General features: G+C 47.1%; 1 protein-coding gene across 4 annotated transcripts in view; it reads right to left on the reverse strand.

Annotated features, from left to right (window-relative positions):
* CDH18 (cadherin 18) overlaps positions 1-17,757 on the reverse strand; it is an 883,209-nt gene that overhangs the window by 166,987 nt on the left and 698,465 nt on the right. For all 4 annotated transcript variants that reach the window (XM_048508491.1, XM_048508490.1, XM_048508492.1 and 1 more), the window contains one exon: positions 2,355-2,474. In XM_048508491.1, coding sequence (XP_048364448.1) covers positions 2,355-2,474 — 120 coding nt within the window. The remainder of the gene's footprint in view (positions 1-2,354; positions 2,475-17,757) is intronic.

Below are 17,757 nucleotides of genomic sequence, written 5' to 3' on the forward strand. Positions count from 1 at the left end.
GCCTGCGGTGCCTACTAAGGCGTTTTTGAAAGTGGTAGTACTAAGCAGGGCTTCTGACCGAGACCAGAAGTTTGATGGGCTTCATAGAACAAACAATATTGATTCAGTTGCCGCTGCTACCATAGTGTTGGTTTCACTACTGCTGGCTTTCTATGAGTGTATAGCTCCACCTCTTGGGGCAGCCATTTTGTGGGTGTCTCCACCTCCAGTGGCTGCCATTTTGAAGTTGCACCCACCGCTCTGTATCAGAATTCCAAAGGTACCCACAAGTTCCAAAAGGCTGGATACCCCAATATATATCATGAAGCAGGATTACCAAGAGCAAAATAAGTTAAACAAAGATAATTATGTTGTTTGTGTTAAGATATGTTGTTTGAGTTGCTGTTGGAGAACAGCCATGTTGGGAGCCGCCTCGAGCCCCTCGGGGAAGAGGCGGCCTATAAGTCTAAAATATAAATAAATAAATAAAAAATAATATCTCAATGAGAATAATATGAAGTTAGCAGCATGTGATGGAAATATGCACAGCGCAATGCCCTTTCACTCTAAGCACACAGATGCCCTGCAAAATAATGCTTTATATATATCTTCCACATACATTTCCACAACTATTAATTTTCCACCCATCCAATGCAGCAATTGCATTCATTTTTGCTGAATGACACTGTTTTGGTGACTAATGGAGTGATATGTCTAGGGTTATTTCAATGAGACAATTTCATATTTCAGAATGAAAAGATGAATTTTAAACACAGTAAAATATTCATAATCAAACAGCAAACAAGTTCCTGGCAATCAAGTCAAGGCTATATTGATCTTTCCTTGGGAGAACTCTCTATCAAAATGAACAGGGAGGACTTGATTAATACTTTCAGCTTCTTTGTTATCAAAAACACCAAAAAATGCATTTCTTGGAAACGTACCTGTCACATTCTGTCAGAAAAAAAATTAAATGATCATTTCATAAGGTAATTTTATATATATATATATATATATATATATATATATATATATATATATATATATATATATAAACTAGATTTCTAAAATTACACAGAAAACCATTTCAATTCAAACTGCAGCCTACAGAAGTCAGAAACAACAAAATGATATGTTGAAGGACTGATAAGTGTCTCATTATTGCACTAGATTCAGGACACAGAGTGTACATGCAAAATTATTCAATTGTCTGGAAGATTCAGCAATTAAATACAATGCCATTTCTCTTTTCTTGAGCATCTTTATTCATCAAACCCTGCTAGTTTGCAATCTTCAGTAGCCATCCATGGGATTCACGGGTGGATTCTCCACAGCATACGTACAACAGCTTGCAGTCATTATAAAGGAACCCGTTTCCCTTTTTCCTGTTCACATTTGTGCCATGCATGCAGCAGCAGGAGCCCATAGAAACAATCCGGGTTGCTTTCACGCCTTCGCATGGAGACACTCTTAACCCCTTACTACTTTGGCTCTTTCAGATACAGAATCAGAGAATCATTAGCCCTTTCTGCATGGGCCATAAACAGCGTCCTAGGGATGGCAGAAATGCTGTCCCTAGGGAGCTGTTCGCCCTTGCTCCCCCCCAGCGGAACGAAGATACTGCTTTCGAACCTCGTTCCCTGACTGAGGTTTTTCAGAAGCAGCGTCTTCCAAACACTGCCGTGCAAATGGCAGCGGCTGGAAGGCGCCATTCCCCCCCCTTTCCTGAACGCCTTACTGTCCCCTCCAGAGCTGTCGCACAGACTCCAGAGCTGTCGCACAGGGCAGGGGGGCGTGTCCCCTGGCTTGTGCGACGTGCCGGAAGGCCGGAGGGGTTGGTAAGGCGTTCGGGGGATGGCGCAGCCTCTGCGCAGGTTGCACCGTCTTCCCCACCCCTACTGGGACCGTCTGTGCGAACGGTCCTGGGGGTGTGTGTCGGCGTTGTTTATGCCAACGCACCCTCTCAGCGTGGCCGTGCTGAAACGGCCATAGAGTTGGAAGAGACCACCAAGGCCATTGTTTAACCCCCTGCAATGCAGGAACACTCAATCAAAGCACTCCTGACAGGTGGCCATCAAGCCTCTGTTTAAAAACCTCCAAAGAAGGAGACTCCACCATCAGTATAATGAAGTATAATGTTGACCCAAAGGTCCACCAGAGATCAGAGCAGATTTGGGGGAAGAGGCTTTATTCATGAACATGTTGTTCCTCATGAGTATGTTACGCCTACTAAGAATTCTTTGCGTGTGTGGAGCATTCTCTGGGCCTATACAGAGTGCAGATGTGAATGTTGGCATCTCTAATTAACACAAGTTGTTTAATCCTCCAATTGAATACACTTGTCTACTTTGTATTTGAAAAAAACACATGCTCACCTGTTTTAGGGTCAACAGAGAAATATGGCTGTCCCTGAAGAATACTGTACACTACCCGGGCGCTATTTCCATAGGTGGGATCATCTGCATCTGTAGCTGTCACCTGAAGGACTGAGGTACCTGTAGAAACAAGGAAAAAAAGAGATGTAGTCAGGACATATTAACTGAATATGGACATGCATGTTTTAATTGATGTAATAAGGAAAGAAAAAACTGCCCAGACAACTGGATCCCAGGGGTGGAACAAAAGCAACTCCTTTTGTTTTATACATCTTGGAAAATTTTCCTGCATCAGATGTTCTGTTCTGAGTTCTTCTGAGGATCCACTGTGAATATCTGAACACGCAGTATACATTCACACATGTCGCACACTCTGACAGGTATTTTGTATGTATTTCTGTACAATATTGTGACTGACTTATATTTTAACGAGTAGCAAATCCCATTTTATGAACAAAGAAAATGAACTCCAGACAACTGTTGGTGGATTAAGCGTGTCCACTGAGGGGGACAAGCACTCCTGTCTTTCTCCCCCTACCTTGGTCAATGTTTGATATTTCACGCCCTCTCCCTCCCTGCCTGGTTCTTTGCCTCTTGCTCACACACATGACACCCTCCTGTCCCGGGGTGTGTGTGTGTGTTGCTCTGCTCCCAAGAATGGGATTCTTCTCCACCACCCCTGCCCGTGTCCCGTCCTTGTTCGTCCCCATCCTTCCCCTCGTGCGTTCAGACTCCATGCTTGATTTGTCTCCTGTGCTCAAAGCATTGCCTCAGGCCCCTATCTTGGTCAAAAGGGAAAAGGAAGGAAAGAGAAGAGAGAATGAAAAAGCAGCAACCATGGAGAGAAAGGCTGGCTGGGGGGAGGCCACCAGGAAACAGCAATGGAAAGGAGGGCAGGAGGGGATGAAAAAGAGGCACTGGGATTGCATCACAGTGATTGGCCGGGAGTGGGGAGCAAATTGCCAGAGTTGTCCCACACCTCAGCAGTTGAGAGTCCTTGCCGCCACACGCCTCACCCCCAAAGGTGTGCACTGGAGAAGTCATGTGCCTCACCAGTGTGAGCTGATTGGTTAGAAGTTCATTGTCGCCACCTGGCCAGGCTTTTAGATTTTTCGCATATTGATAAAGTATTCCATTTCATAACGCCACAAACATCCGGGAAAGACCACTATGGTTGCAACTGCATTTCAAGATGTGAACAAATAAATCAGACCAGCATGTTACAGAAGGAATTCTTACTAGGGAAGAATTCCTCATTCCAAATAGTAAGAAACCCAAATTATAGGTTGAATTTGACAACTGCATAAGATTGGGTTCTAAACTTGAACAATCCTATGGCTAGACCCGATTCTGCTCCTCTCACGGCCTCTTGTGCTTAAGGAGCAAACTTGAAGATATGCACCTGCATAATTTGTGCTGTGTAAAAGCCAGTCTTATAACTATGATGCAGCTGGTCTCCACACGGGCCAGGGCCTTTACGGCCTTGGCCCCAGCCTGGTGGAACACTCTCCCTCCAGCTTTCCGGGCCCTGTGGGACCTTAATGAATTCCGCAGGGCCTGCAAGACAGAGCTGTTCCGCCGGGCCTTTGGAGTGTCCAGTCGCTGATATGCGCCCCCCCCCTTTACTCATTTAGTTTTACCATTCTTTTGTTTACATCTATGCTACCCTCCTAACGAGGAGTCCGGCCGTTCCCTCTTTTTGGGGAGGCTTTTTAATTAATCGGGTTATGGGACGCCTGTTATTATTGTATTGACTGCTGTTTTAATGATTTCAATGGATTTTAATACATGTAATAATTGTTTATTTCATTGCAAGCTGGATATATGTTGATGTTGTTGTACACTGCCCAGAGCCCCTAGGGGATGGGGCGGTCTACAAATCTAAACAATAGATAGATAGATAGATAGATAGATAGATAGATAGATAGATAGATAGATAGATAGATAGATAGATAGATAGATAGATAGATAGATAGATAGATAGATAGATATAGGATAGGACAGATAGATGATGGATAGATAGATGATGATAGATGTGATGGTGATGATGAGACAGATAGATGATAGATAGATAGATAGATAGATAGATAGATAGATAGATAGATAGATAGATAGATAGATAGATAGATAGATAGATAGATAGATAGATAGATAGATAGATAGATAGATAGATAGATAGATAGATAGATAGATAGATAAATTATGCAGCAGCCCAGAGGATACATGAGCCCTGTATACACGTTACAGTGAACACACCTGCAATTTGTGCATGACATATTTTTTCTTCAAATACATTTGAAATTCTTTTTTTATTTCAATTTGGAAGAGCATGGCGAAAGTGCCTGGCAGCAGCCTGGCATCCAGTAGAGAAGCACCAGGGGGGGATTAGGGATGAATTAGCTGATGGCATAATACTTTTGTCTTCCCCCAGGTCACCAAGTAGAGGCACCCAGGGCCAGGCGGCTTCATCTCAGCCTTCTGACCTTGAGTCCACCCTGCATTCCTGTCTTTCACGCCTTCTGAAGTGTGGGATGGGAGAATGGACAATTGATGTGGGATTGATATATTGGGGTTGTTTGAATGTTCCAGCAGAACTGGCTTTTTCCCTCCAGCCTGTCTGTCTGCCAATAAAGACTTCTAAACCTTCAAGTTGCAGAGTTTGATTTGAGTCACAGATCCTTGACAAAAAGTTCTCATTATGTTTTTTTAAAAAAATAAAAGTTAACTTTAATAATATTGTCAGAAAGGAGCCATCCACTGGAATATCTGGAATTTTAGAGGAAATTCAGCTAAGAATAAATTCCTGTGAAATATTTGCCCTAAGTTTTGGAATCTTATGGTATGTGCATAAAAACATTGCTTTTCTCCTCTTATGGACAGGGACTTACATTATTCAGTGTAGAATTAATATTCCGAATTATTCCCCTGAAGCACTTTGTGAAACTGCTTACTGTGCATTGCTAAGCACTTAATCCTCAAAACAGCCAAGTCAAGAGCTCAAGGCAGAGACGCCTGAAAGTCCTATGGAAAAAGAAGCCACGACATCTAAACCAAGATGTGTCAGGAGAGACTAGTGTTGTTCACCATGACAGAAACGTGCTCCATGAAGGCTTCGCCTCATATTCGTTACTAATAAGTACAAATCGAAGGATGAGCTCAAGTCCTTTTCTTTTCATTCAATGAATTCCCAAGGATGGCATCACCTTCCTGAGTTGGTTTGTTTTAAACTACGCTCCTTTAAATTACTTTTGTTGATTTTGTGAAACTGTGTTCTTTGCTCAAGTTGCTTAGTTGTCAAGTTTGGTTTTTGCGGTGGATCCTTAGGTTTGACACTGCTGTAGATTCATGGACTGCACATTGGCTCATTTCTCTGCTTTTACATTTTCTAGGTTTGCAAGGGTGTTCTGGTTTGGCGTGGCTTGGGTAATTCTTGGGTTGTGTATTCGGCACGGATTATCGAGTTTACATTTTTAATATATTTTTCATATAGGACTCAATGGAGGATGCCTGGGAGCATCTTGTTCAGGAGTGCAAAACATTCGAATCATTTGAAATTTACCGCAGCTCCACCCCAATTTTAGTGCCAATAGCTTTGAAAGGAGTCCCTTCAGCACCCTCACCAGAGATTCCCCATAATAAATAATGGAGATGAACAATATTTGAATCCTCCCCCCCTCCCCGAAATAAAATGAATCAGAATGCCAAACCAGTATTTGAACTCAGGAAAACTCATACTTTGGGGCTTGATATATGATTTTTTTTAAAAAATCATTTTTTTTGACCTGCACATCTCTGACCCCCACTCTCACCATTTTTCCTCCATACTCCTGCCTTCTATGTTTTACATTGTGGGCACACTCTCACAATACTAGAACCAGGGGGCATTCATTGAAAATGCTGGGGGGAAGAATTAGGACTAATCAAAGGAAACACTTCTTCACACAACGTGTGATTGGTGTTTGGAATATGCTGCCACAGGAGGTGGTGATGGCCACTAACCTGGATAGCTTTAAAAGGGGCTTGGACAGATTTATGGAGGAGAAGTCGATTTATGGCTACCAATCTTGATCCTCTTTGATCTGAGATTGCAAATGCCTTAGCAGACCAGGTGCTCGGGAGCAACAGCCGCAGAAGGCCATTGCTTTCACATCCTGCACGTGAGCTCCCAAAGGCACCTGGTGGGCCACTGCGAGTAGCAGAGAGCTGGACTAGATGGACTCTGGTCTGATCCAGCTGGCTTGTTCTTATGTTCTTATGTTCTTATGATCCTACCAGTTTGGGATGTCCCCAATTTTATACTAGTTTCTCTTTTTCTTTCTATTATTCTTTGTTGCTTTATCACTAAGATTTTGCAAAGCCACGTGCTCATGCAAGGCTGAAAAGGGAGAAACTCTATCTGTGCCTTCACAGGCAAATCTTTAATGTTTTATGAGACAGTTTAATTTTAAAAAATGGCAAATGTCGGCTGAGTGCAAATTTGCATGCCAGACTTGCCATCATTTTGGTGCGCAGTTGAAATCCCAAATGGCTTCCTGTCGCACAGGAACCAGAATGGGTGAAGACAAGGGGAAGACTTATGAAAGCTTCCAGCATCTGATTACCCACGGAGGGCTGTTTTCTCAAAGGAGGAACTTGTTAAAAGTTAACACAGAATAACCTTAATTTTGTTTTACACAAGTAGCTGTAAACACACACACGCACACGCACAAACACACACACACGACAGACTGAAATAAATCCAGAGCTTGCATTCTAGAAAAAATAAGGATTTTTCAATTATTTCAGGTAATGTTGCAAAATTTCTGGAAATTCTGGGAAAATGGATTTCTTGGGGAGTACAGAAGTTGAGCTGCCAATTATAAAGAAGAAGAGTTTTGAGTTTTGGATTTATATCCCCCCTTTCTCTCCTGTAGGAGACTCAAAGGGGCTGACAATCTCCTTGCCCTTCCCCCCTCACAACAAACACCCTGTGAGGTAGGTGGGGCTGAGAGAGCTCCGAGAAGCTGTGACTAGCCCAAGGTCACCCAGCTGGCGTGTGTGGGAGTGCACAGGCTAATCTGAAGTCCCCAGATAAGCCTCCACAGCTCAGGCGGCAGAGCTGGGAATCAAACCCAGTTCCTCCAGATTAGATACACGAGCTCTTAACCTCCTACACCACTGCTGCTCCTTAAAGCATTAATTTTCTGGGCACACCTCATCTCTTGGACCTGGTAAAGGTAGGGGCACTGGGTCAATACTGACCAAGGGGTGATATCACATCATGATATTTACTAGGCAGACTTTGTTTATGCTATTGCCTTCCCCATTTGTCTATGCTTTACCCCCCAACAAGCTGGGTCTTCAATCTTGGAAAGATGGAAGGCTGAGTCAACCTTGAGTCAGCTACCTGAAACCAAGAGTCAGTGTGGTATAGTGGTTAAGAGCAGGTGCACTCTAATCTGGAGAACTGGGTTTGATTTCCTGCTCTGCCACTTGAGCTGTGGAGACTTATCAGGTGAACCAGATTAGCTTGTGCACTCCAACGCATGCCAGCTGGGTGAACTTGGGCTAGCCACAATTCTTCTGAGCTCTCTTAGCCCCACCCACCTCACAGGGTGTTTGTTTGGGGGGGGGGAGGAGGGAAAGGAGATTGTAAGCCCCTTTGAGTCTCCTTGCAGGAGAGAAAGGGGAACATAAATCCAAACTCTTCTTCTTCTTCCATGAGGATTGAATTCTGATCATGAGAAGAGTTTGGACTGCAGCACCACAGCTGACCACTCTGACTTTATTCAACTTTATTTTGGGATACCTTCTCATGAAAGTTATTAAAAGCTTTTTGTACCATTTGCACATTTTTCAACTCATGCAGGAAGATGGCAGTGTGGGATCTGCAATTACCCTAGATGTTTCAGTGGAAACCGCTGGGTCTCTCTCTCCCTCTCCATTCAGAGGCGTGTCTGGAATTCTCCCAATTTATTTCTGGGCACAATTGAAGCTGCTGGTCTTAGCCTTCAAAGCCCTAAATCGGTTGGGACCAACATACTGAGAACCACCTACTCTCTTATGAACCTAAGCTCCACCACAGTCATCTTCAGAGACTGTGTGCTTTGGGGTGCCTCTCTTCCTGAGATCAAGCAGGAGGCAAACCACAGTGACTTCTCAGTTGTGGCACCAAAACACTGGAATCATCTCCTGGACCTTCTTTAGTACCTTTATGCCACTGAGATTTTCATTCATCAATGTCAGAATGGCCCTAGTTCTGACAAGGGGGAGGGAGGGATGCTCAGGGTAAGGGATGCTTCTCTTCCTTTCCGGTCAGTTGGTCCGGGGGGGGGGGGGGGGGGCTGGTGTAGCTCAATTTCCTTATCTGTGTGAAAAAACTTTCTGGCTTTTGAACGTTTGATCCTGTGGGAACAGGGTTGGCACCTTGGCCAGAGGCAGGAGGAACAAGGGAACTTAAGCCCAAGCTTTGTTTGTGATTTTCAGAATCCTCAATCACTGTTCCGGATCTTTAGTATTCCCAATAAAGGCTACAGTTAATAACTACAGTTTCTTCATTTTGGACTAAAGTTTGACAATCAACAATGCAGGAGTTGTATCAACTCTAGAACTCTCTCCCCAAGGAGACTTGTCTGTTCCCATTTGTTGCCCTTTTTCACCAGCAGGGGAAAACTATTGTGTTTCACTGGGCATGCCTTCAATGACCCTGGTTGTTTTTAGGAAGCTGCATGTGTATTTTCACTCTGGTTTTGTTTTGATGATACGTGTTTTGAGGGGATGATAGTTTTAACAGTAAAAATACTGTTTGCTATGGACTTTGAATTCCCACCAATAGTGATAGTAGATGTAGAAGGAGAACCTCAACTTCTCATGCAGGACAACATATATCTCCCACACATAGAGAAGGTGAGGAAAATGTGCTCTGCCACAGGAAATGTTTGTCCACAGTGCTTTTCATGCTACACTAACCCTGGGTGGATGCTTATGGAAACAGACAAGAGCTGTCCGCTATTCTTAATATGCTATAAGAACATAAGAACAAGCCAGCTGGATCAGACCAGAGTCCATCTAGTCCAGCTCTCTGCTACTCGCAGTGGCCCACCAGGTGCCATTGGGAGCTCACAAGCAGGATGTGAAAGCAATGGCCTTCTGCAGCTGTTGCTCCCGAGCACCTGGTCTGTTAAGGCATTTGCAATCTCAGATCAAAGAGGATCAAGATTGGTAGCCATAAATCGACTTCTCCTCCATAAATCTGTCCAAGCCCCTTTTAAAGCTATCCAGGTTGGTGGCCATCACCACCTCCTGTGGCAACATATTCCAAACACCAATCACACGTTGCATGAAGAAGTGTTTCCTTTGATTAGTCCTAATTCTTCCCCCCAGCATTTTCAATGATTGCCCCCTGGTTCTAGTATTGTGAGAAAGAGAGAAAAATTTCTCTCTGTCAACATTTTCTACCCCATGCATAATTTTATAGACTTCAATCATATCCCCCCTCAGACGTCTCCTCTCCAAACTAAAGAGTCCCAAACGCTGCAGCCTCTCCTCATAAGGAAGGTGCTCCAGTCCCTCAATCATCCTCGTTGCCCTTCTCTATACTTTTTCTATAGCTATAGCTGCCTCAATACATGCCCTTGCTTCCTCTGTCCCCTGATTCCCCTGAGCCCTGCTTTCCTGATCTGTCAGGTTGTGTGCTGCTTATCTATTTAAACTGTGTATTATGCTGCCTCTTCAGACATATGCTTCAGGTAGCTCACAAAGGAAAGCAACATAAAAGATTTCAAAAATATCAAATTGTTAAAATTCAAAACGGTTAAATGCCCACCCAACAACAATTATATATTTTCTTACCAGAATATCTTTCTTATTAGAACAACAACAAAATACATCCTCAGCAAGAATGGTACTTGGCAGTAATACTAAAGGGTAGACAAGTGATCCACTTGCAATAAGAGGAGAAAGGAGTGGATACAGTATTGGCTTCTGATCTTGAGGACGATGCTGATATGCTCTTCAGCAGCCACCTGACTAAGTACGAAATGATGAACAGAGAAGAAGTTAGTGTAGGGGTGGGGGTTAGTTTCTGCTCTTTCTGCCTGGCCTTGGCACATTCCTCGTTCTGGGCTTCGTGCCCGGGGTGGTTGGGGCCTTAACCTTGCTGTGGCTATCTTGTGTGTTTGAAGCTTGTTTCTGCTCTGTCGTGGGAAACCTGCTGGGACGTTTGGGGGAGGTGGCTGAAGGTTCCGTAAAAGCGACACCTGAAGCCCGGGAAAGTCAGAATCCGCATCCCGTGTATTGCGATCGTCGAAGTTTATGAAATAAACGTACTGAACTCAGTTCCTTTGTTTCGAGTCCTTTGAGGTTCCTTACATTATGCGGATTCTCATATCTCTATCTTCGGATTGATTTTCGGTTGCTACCATTGTCCTTCCGTTTTGTGGATCCCTGATGCCCAACGACATGCAGGGATTGAACACCAAGAGCTCGTCGCACTTGGAAGGCGACAAGACTGTGGTAGCCCCTAAAGAGGGCTCCATATCTTCCTTCCACGCAACGGTCTCTCTGGAGGAGCCAGCGGAACCCGTCTCCCTGGTGACCCTCTCTAAGCCTCGGCTCAGCCAGAGCTTAGCCTTCCTCCAACTGCATGAGCAATTGGAAGAAGCCCCCCTGATGGCTCGGCGCATGGTTTCGGCCGACCGCCTGGAAGTGTGTCAGGATTTCTACAATCCTGGTGGCAGAGTGTCGATGGATCGCACCCCCCTGGGGCAACATTTAACCACCCGCCAACATATGGATTACAAACCGGTGATGCGACGGGTAGAGGAGGAAATCCCGAATTGTAACCATCCGCGGGGACACAGAAGAGTCCCTCCCAAGGTCCCTGGATCAATACCTCGATGATCCCCCTCCCGAAGATCACTGGCAGAGCACGGGTAGCGCGCCCGAAAGGCTCGCTAGCGACCAAGGACTCTGAGGAGTAAGTTTTGAGATTTACCTAAAACTTCCAGACTCAGGCTCCGCGTTCGCAGAAGATGCCGATACCCGCGACCCTCCGGACTTATTGGATCTTGAAGAAGCAGCGGCCATGCCCCTGGACGGTGCCCGTGCCTCCAGACCTGAGTTGATGGGGGGCTACGGCCCTACCGGCAGCGGATGCGAGGCGTCCCCTGGTTTCGGATCTTTGGGAGACAGATGGAGGCTCTCAAAGAGAACCAAAGCGGGACTGGGAGCAGGAAGCGGATGGCTCTCGAGAAGCGTTGAAGCCTTAGAACAAGAATGTGAACAGCAGCGCCGAGCGATGGAAGCGGAACTTTCCGCGAGAGAAGGATGTCCTAAGAGAACCAGTTCCTCAAAGACCTCACCTCCTGTGACCGGAGTCCTAGAACACTCCCGACCTTCGAGCTCCAAGCGCCAGCGTATGAATGCCTTAAAGTGCTGGAAAACCAAGAGGAGTATTGTCGAGGCAAAGATTGCAAGCGTAGAGGGCAGGATAGACTGCAAGCGTGAGCGGGAGGCTCCTGCGTCGTGAGAGGGAGTTGGCTGCAAGGGAAGAGGCGTTCTGGAGAGTCTCCGAGAGCGCCACCAGTGGCTCTACCACCCAGCACGGTGGCCGCTGACTCACCCGACCCATGCACCCCAGATTGTACGGCTCCCCTACCCCAGCCGTAGAGTCCCTGCTCCTGGTGCAACCTCCAGCTAGCCCCGGTCCAGGAAGGCGCCTTAACCACCGCCTGCACACAAGCTCCGGCCCCCCCCCCCCCAGTTCCGCGAGCGGTAGAGGGTTACCCTCGCCCTCCACCGCATCCCTGCGTTTTGATGGGACAGCTTCCAGATGCGCCATATTTCATCCTACAACTTTCGGCGCTTTACACATGCTTGAGTTGCAGTGATCTTTATAGGTCCGAAGCCGAGAAGGTGCGTGACATTGGGTCCATGCTGGATGGAGACGCGGCGGAATGGTTTGTGGCACTGCATGAAGTAGCAGGGGCCCCCCTGAACTGCAAACCGTGGCAGCTTTACTTCAAGGGTTGCGACTCCGTTTTCAAAGGATCTCTGGAAGAGGTGAACAAAGCCATCAAGACTGTTAAAACTCTCAAGCAGGGAAATAAAACCTTTGCAGAGTTATTTCGAGAATTCCGGTTGGCCACGAACAAGCTCCCGGACTGGCGAATGCATGAAATGTGAATACCTCCACGGCTGCCGAGGAGGAAATCTGCACCCTGGGCATGCATGAGTGCGTGAACCCCCGAACCATTCGCGGAGTGGATTACCACCGGCAATCTTATTGCGGCCCGTCTTAATGCGGCTCCAAGGCGGGGAAAACCCCATCCGACCAAACACTCCTGCCAAACCTCCGCCAAACCCGGCAGCGGCGGTCACCGTCCACCGAAGAAGGCGAGGGTGCAGGACTACCGGTAGCGAATCCACCTCTGAAGCGCCACCACTGTCACCGGAGTTATGTCTATATTGTAGGGGCCCGGGCCACATGGCGGCCAACTGCCCGAAAAAACAAAAGCCTGTCCCTGCTCCCCGCAAGATCCAGCGGCACAGACTCCCTCATAGCCAAAGAGGCGGGTCCTCCGGGGGGCCCCAAGGAGTATTGTGCAAACCACCTATGATGACAAGCCGGGGGAGACCGATGACATCGAACCTGAAGGGGGTGAGCCTTCGTCAGGTCAGCCGCGGAAGAGTTTCCTGCGCCAGATCGCGGTGGTGAGTGAAGGGGCCCCGCCATAGCTTCAATTATGACCGGCTAACCAATACCTCCAAAGCACACCCATATTCTGGCATGAGCCAGGCTCGTAGATTCCGGTTGCTCCACTGCCTTATGAAGCCTCAGGTGGCTGAGCAGCTAGGGACTCGAACGCATTATAGCATTGACCAAACCAATTCCGCTACTCAAAATGGATGGCAGCCGCTGGGGCGCCAATGGTCCAGCCACGTTTCAAGACCCAACCAGTTAGCGCTTCTGCGATGTGCTGAACACTGGGGAAAGGCGGTAACTTTCATTCTGGCTCCAGTCATGCAAACATCCCATAGTGCTGGGCATGCCCTGGCTCCTCTCCCATGAACCCGCACCATCTTCTGGGGGCAACGCATGAAGTCGATTCACGATCCCCTTGGCTGGGGATCACATTACCGCCGAGGGTGAGCCACCCGGCGAGGAGCTAAAGAGATCCCAAAATTTAGCCCCCAGGCAATGGCTTTAGCCAGCGAACGAGCCCAGAACTGGCCGAGGAGTTCCCAAACAGTTACTGGGACTTAGCCAAAGTCTTTGCAAGAACAGGAATCACGATCAACTCCCCTATAGGGACACAGACTGTAAAATCCTCTTGAAGTCCCAGGGGCACAACTCCCCAAAGGTAGGAATATATCGGATGAGCCCAGCCGAGGGAGAAGGAGCTTCGAGCCTTTCGATAAGAATCTGGCTCGTGGTTTCATCCAGCCCGAGCCACCAAGAGCACCCACGCAGCACCCGTTTTGTTTGTGAAAAAGATGGAACCCTACGTCTGTGAACTGATTATCGTGGTCTCAACACTGTTTCGCTGTCAAATAAATACCCTTTGCCCCTCATCAAGGACCTGCTCGATGCCTTGGGAAAGGGGCGTATGTTTACCAAACTGGATCTGAGGGAGGCTTATTACCGAGTACAAATTGCTGAGGGTTTTGAGCATTTAACAGCATTTAATACCAAATTTGGCCAGTATGAATATCTTGTAATGCCATTCGGATTATCCAGCGCCCCAGGGGCTTTCATGTCACTCATCAACGACATTCTACAAGATTTTCTATTTAAGGGGGTGGTGGTTTATTTGGATGACGTTCTAATATATTCCCAAACGATGGAAGAGCATGAACGTTTGGTCAGGGCTGTGTTGCAACGTCTGCTCGATAACTCACTCTTCACAAAACTGTCCAAATGTGCTTTCCACCAAAACTCCATGGATTACCTAGGGTATCGGATCTCTCCAGAGGGCCTGGAGATGGACCCGGCAAAAGTTGCAGCTGTAGTGAATTGGCCGATACCCACCACCCATAAGGAACTTCAATCGTTTCTAGGTTTTGCGAACTTTTATCGAGATTTTATCCCCCGATTTGCTAAGCTTGCTCTACCACTCACAGATTTACTGCGCACCAAAGGAAAGGGGCCCCAGGCGTCAAAACCCGGGGCTCCCCTTTCTTGGTCCCCTGAGTGTCAAAAATCATTTCAGGCTCTTAAGACAGCTTTCACTACTGAACCTATTTTGAAACACCCAGATCCCACTTTGCCTTTCATCGTCCATGTCGATGCTTCGGATAAAGCCCTAGGAGCAGCACACTTGCAGAAAAATAAAGATAACAAACTTGTACCGTGTGCTTATTTATCGAAAAAACTGTCCGGCCCTGAACTCAACTGGACAGTTGGACATAAAGAAACTGCAGCCATTAATGAGGCTTTGTCAACGTGGCGGCATTGGCTGGAAGAAGCAGCGCCTCCGTTCAAGTCTGGTCCAGATCATAAAAACTTGGCAGCTTTGTCTACTCCACTCAAAATGTCGGCCAAACAATTGAGATGGGCCCGGATTTTTTTTTCCAGATTCAACTTCACTGTCCATTTTTCCCTGGTAATAGTAACAAATTAGCTGACGCCCTATCCCCGCTACTCCCCAGGGGGACGGACACTGCTCCCTTCTACAGCGCCATGCCTGCGTACCATTCTCACACCTTCTCAATTGGGATTGGCGGTAACCCGATCCCCAGACAGTTACGCCCTTGAAACATTCCCCGTGAAGGAGTCCGGGACGTTGGTATCCCCATTTCTACATCATCGGGAGGAGGAGGGATGACAGGAGGAGGTTCCAAAAGAGGAATCCCTGACCCCCCCTCCTGCAGTTACAAGGGGGGGGGGAGTGTGGAGGCGGAGAGGACTGCCTGTAGTACATCCACACCCCGGCCTTCACGTAAGCAGGTTCTACCTGTGGCTGGTCATGGCCGCCCGACAAAGCCCGGGACACTTTGGATTTTTTGAAAACGCTACACCTACTGCCAGGAGGCAGTTTTGGTGGCGCACCATGCGCCCAAAGGACATTGTAGAAGGCATACATAAAGGGGTTGTCAAAGGCGTCTTGTAGAGGCTAAGGCCATCCCTACTAAACCGCCGCACGGAGTTACTACACCCCATCCCCCGGCAGCTCGGCCGTGGCAGAAGTGATTTCCATAGATTTCATCACAGATCTCCCGAGAAGCCATGGTAATACAGTACTTTTGGGTAGTTGGTGGACCTCTTTTCCAAACAGAGTAGCACTTAGTTCCGTGTTCCACCATTCCCTCGGTCCCTAAATTGGCCAAACTGTTTTATTCAACATATCTATCGTTTTGCATTCATAAGCCAGAGAAAGTGATCTCCGACAGGGGGGCCCACAGTTCATATCTAAGTTCTGGAAGCGTTCCTGGAGGTTGTTGGGAACTGACCTCGGCTGTGGCGGCCCCGATTACCGCGATGCAAAGTGATAGCCAGACCGAGCGGACCAACAGAGCGGCGAGCAGTACCTACATTTGCTACACCAACTATCATCAAACTGGGATAACTGGGCCGGAGACTTTGCTTCCCTTAGCCCGAATATGCCTACAACAGCAGCGGTTCACAGCAGCACCAATAGAAACTCCATTTAGCAGAGTGGTCTCGGGTTGCGTTACGTTTCCCCAGTTACCCCCCAGCTCCTGATCATGCGCTCCAACCCCTGACTTTGGTGACTGGATCCGGTCTCTAGCTGAAGAGCTGGAAATCCGTCTCTTCCTGCAGCTCTATATGGCGCAGGAGAGCCCAAAAGAAGACAAGCGGACAAACATAGAATGGATTTTCCTCTGCAGAGAATTAGAGTGGGTTTATTGTCCACCAAAAACCTTAGGGATGTGCATGTAAATGATATTCTAAGCTATGCAAGAAGTTCATAGTCCCGTTTAGGGTTACCCAGGTGATCAACGATGCTGACTGCTTTCGAGTTAGAGTTGCCCAATTCTCTCAGTAATATTGCACCCCTGTATTTCATTCTGAAAAGCTTACTCAAAGGCGGGCTCGGATTCAGATGCTTGGCACAACCCAGCGGAGGGTTCCCCGCCCGGTGATCGTTGAGTAGCCACAAGCACTCTGAAAATCGGCAGCTATTCTGGATTCTCGTTACATACGCATAGCCCGTTTACACGCAATATTTGGTATGCTGGGTGGGATATCCGACAGGCCATAATCGATGGGTGTATGTTGAAAACATTGGCCCCATTGATTGCTGCTTTTCATAAGGCTTTCCCTCTTAAACTGGGGGGAGGAGAGGGGCTTTCGTGGAGGAGGCGGAGTGTAAGGGTGGGGGTTAGTTTCTGCTCTTTCTACCTGGCCTTGGCGCATTCCTCGTTCTGGGCTTCGTGCCCGGGGTGGTTGGGGCCTTAACCTTGCTGTGGCTATCTTGTGTGTTTGAAGCTTGTTTCTGCTCTGTCGTGGGAAAACTGGTGGAACGTTTGGGGGAGGTGGCTGAAGGTTCCGTAAAAGCGACACCTGAAGCCCAGGAAAGTCAGAATCTGCATCCCGTGTAATGAGATCGTTGAAGTTTATGAAATAAACGTACTGAACTCAGTTCCTTTGTTTCGAGTCCTTTGAGGTTCCTTACAGTTAGGAATTAAATTACAATATGGAGAAGTCTTCTTAAAAGAGACAGAGTAGTTTTGAAAAGCAGCCTGTGGCTTTCCAGAAGGGGGTGCTTTGCTGAAGATTTTTTATAGGCCAGTTATGGTCCATCAAGACATACAGGTGTATAAGTCCCATTTTTCATGAACCAAGATGAACAGTAAAGCCTCAGAATTTTCAAGGGAACAGAACAGAAAAGAATTAAAAACTGGTGTTGCAAGATAATTGAGGAGTCTAAACAGGAGGTTCACCTACCCCCGGTGAATACATACTGTCCCCTCTGTATGCATGTATCATGGATGCTCTACTTTCTTTTATATGAAGGTCAGATATATTTGGCACATAACAAGCTTTTTGAAGTAAAACTTAAAATGGTTTCGTTTGTCTCTGTTGAGGGGAATGTAAAGGTCAGGCTAATGATGTATGATCAGGTGCAGGAATAGGCTGTAACAGTCCCTGTGGTTTGCCTGGAATCCCTTTAGCCATAGCACAGACAGGGCACCCCTGAATATACTCTTCAATGTCTTTGCACATGAAACGCCACCAAAGCTGCCTTCTGACAAGATGCAGAGTTTTTACAAAACCGAAGTGTCCAGCTGACTTGGAATTGTGCCCTTGCTGGATGATCTGCTTGCGGAGGGAAGGCAGTACCTAGAGACAGTCACCCCGCCTCCACAACCCATCACGTAGCAACAGCGAGTCACCACCCTCCTCAGCAGCAACAGGGTACTTCCCCACCTCCAAAAATTCGGACAGAAGCTGGCAAGG

Source organism: Sphaerodactylus townsendi, linkage group LG09, assembly GCF_021028975.2.
Source record: "Sphaerodactylus townsendi isolate TG3544 linkage group LG09, MPM_Stown_v2.3, whole genome shotgun sequence".
In the NCBI taxonomy this organism is placed as follows: Eukaryota; Metazoa; Chordata; class Lepidosauria; order Squamata; family Sphaerodactylidae; genus Sphaerodactylus; species Sphaerodactylus townsendi.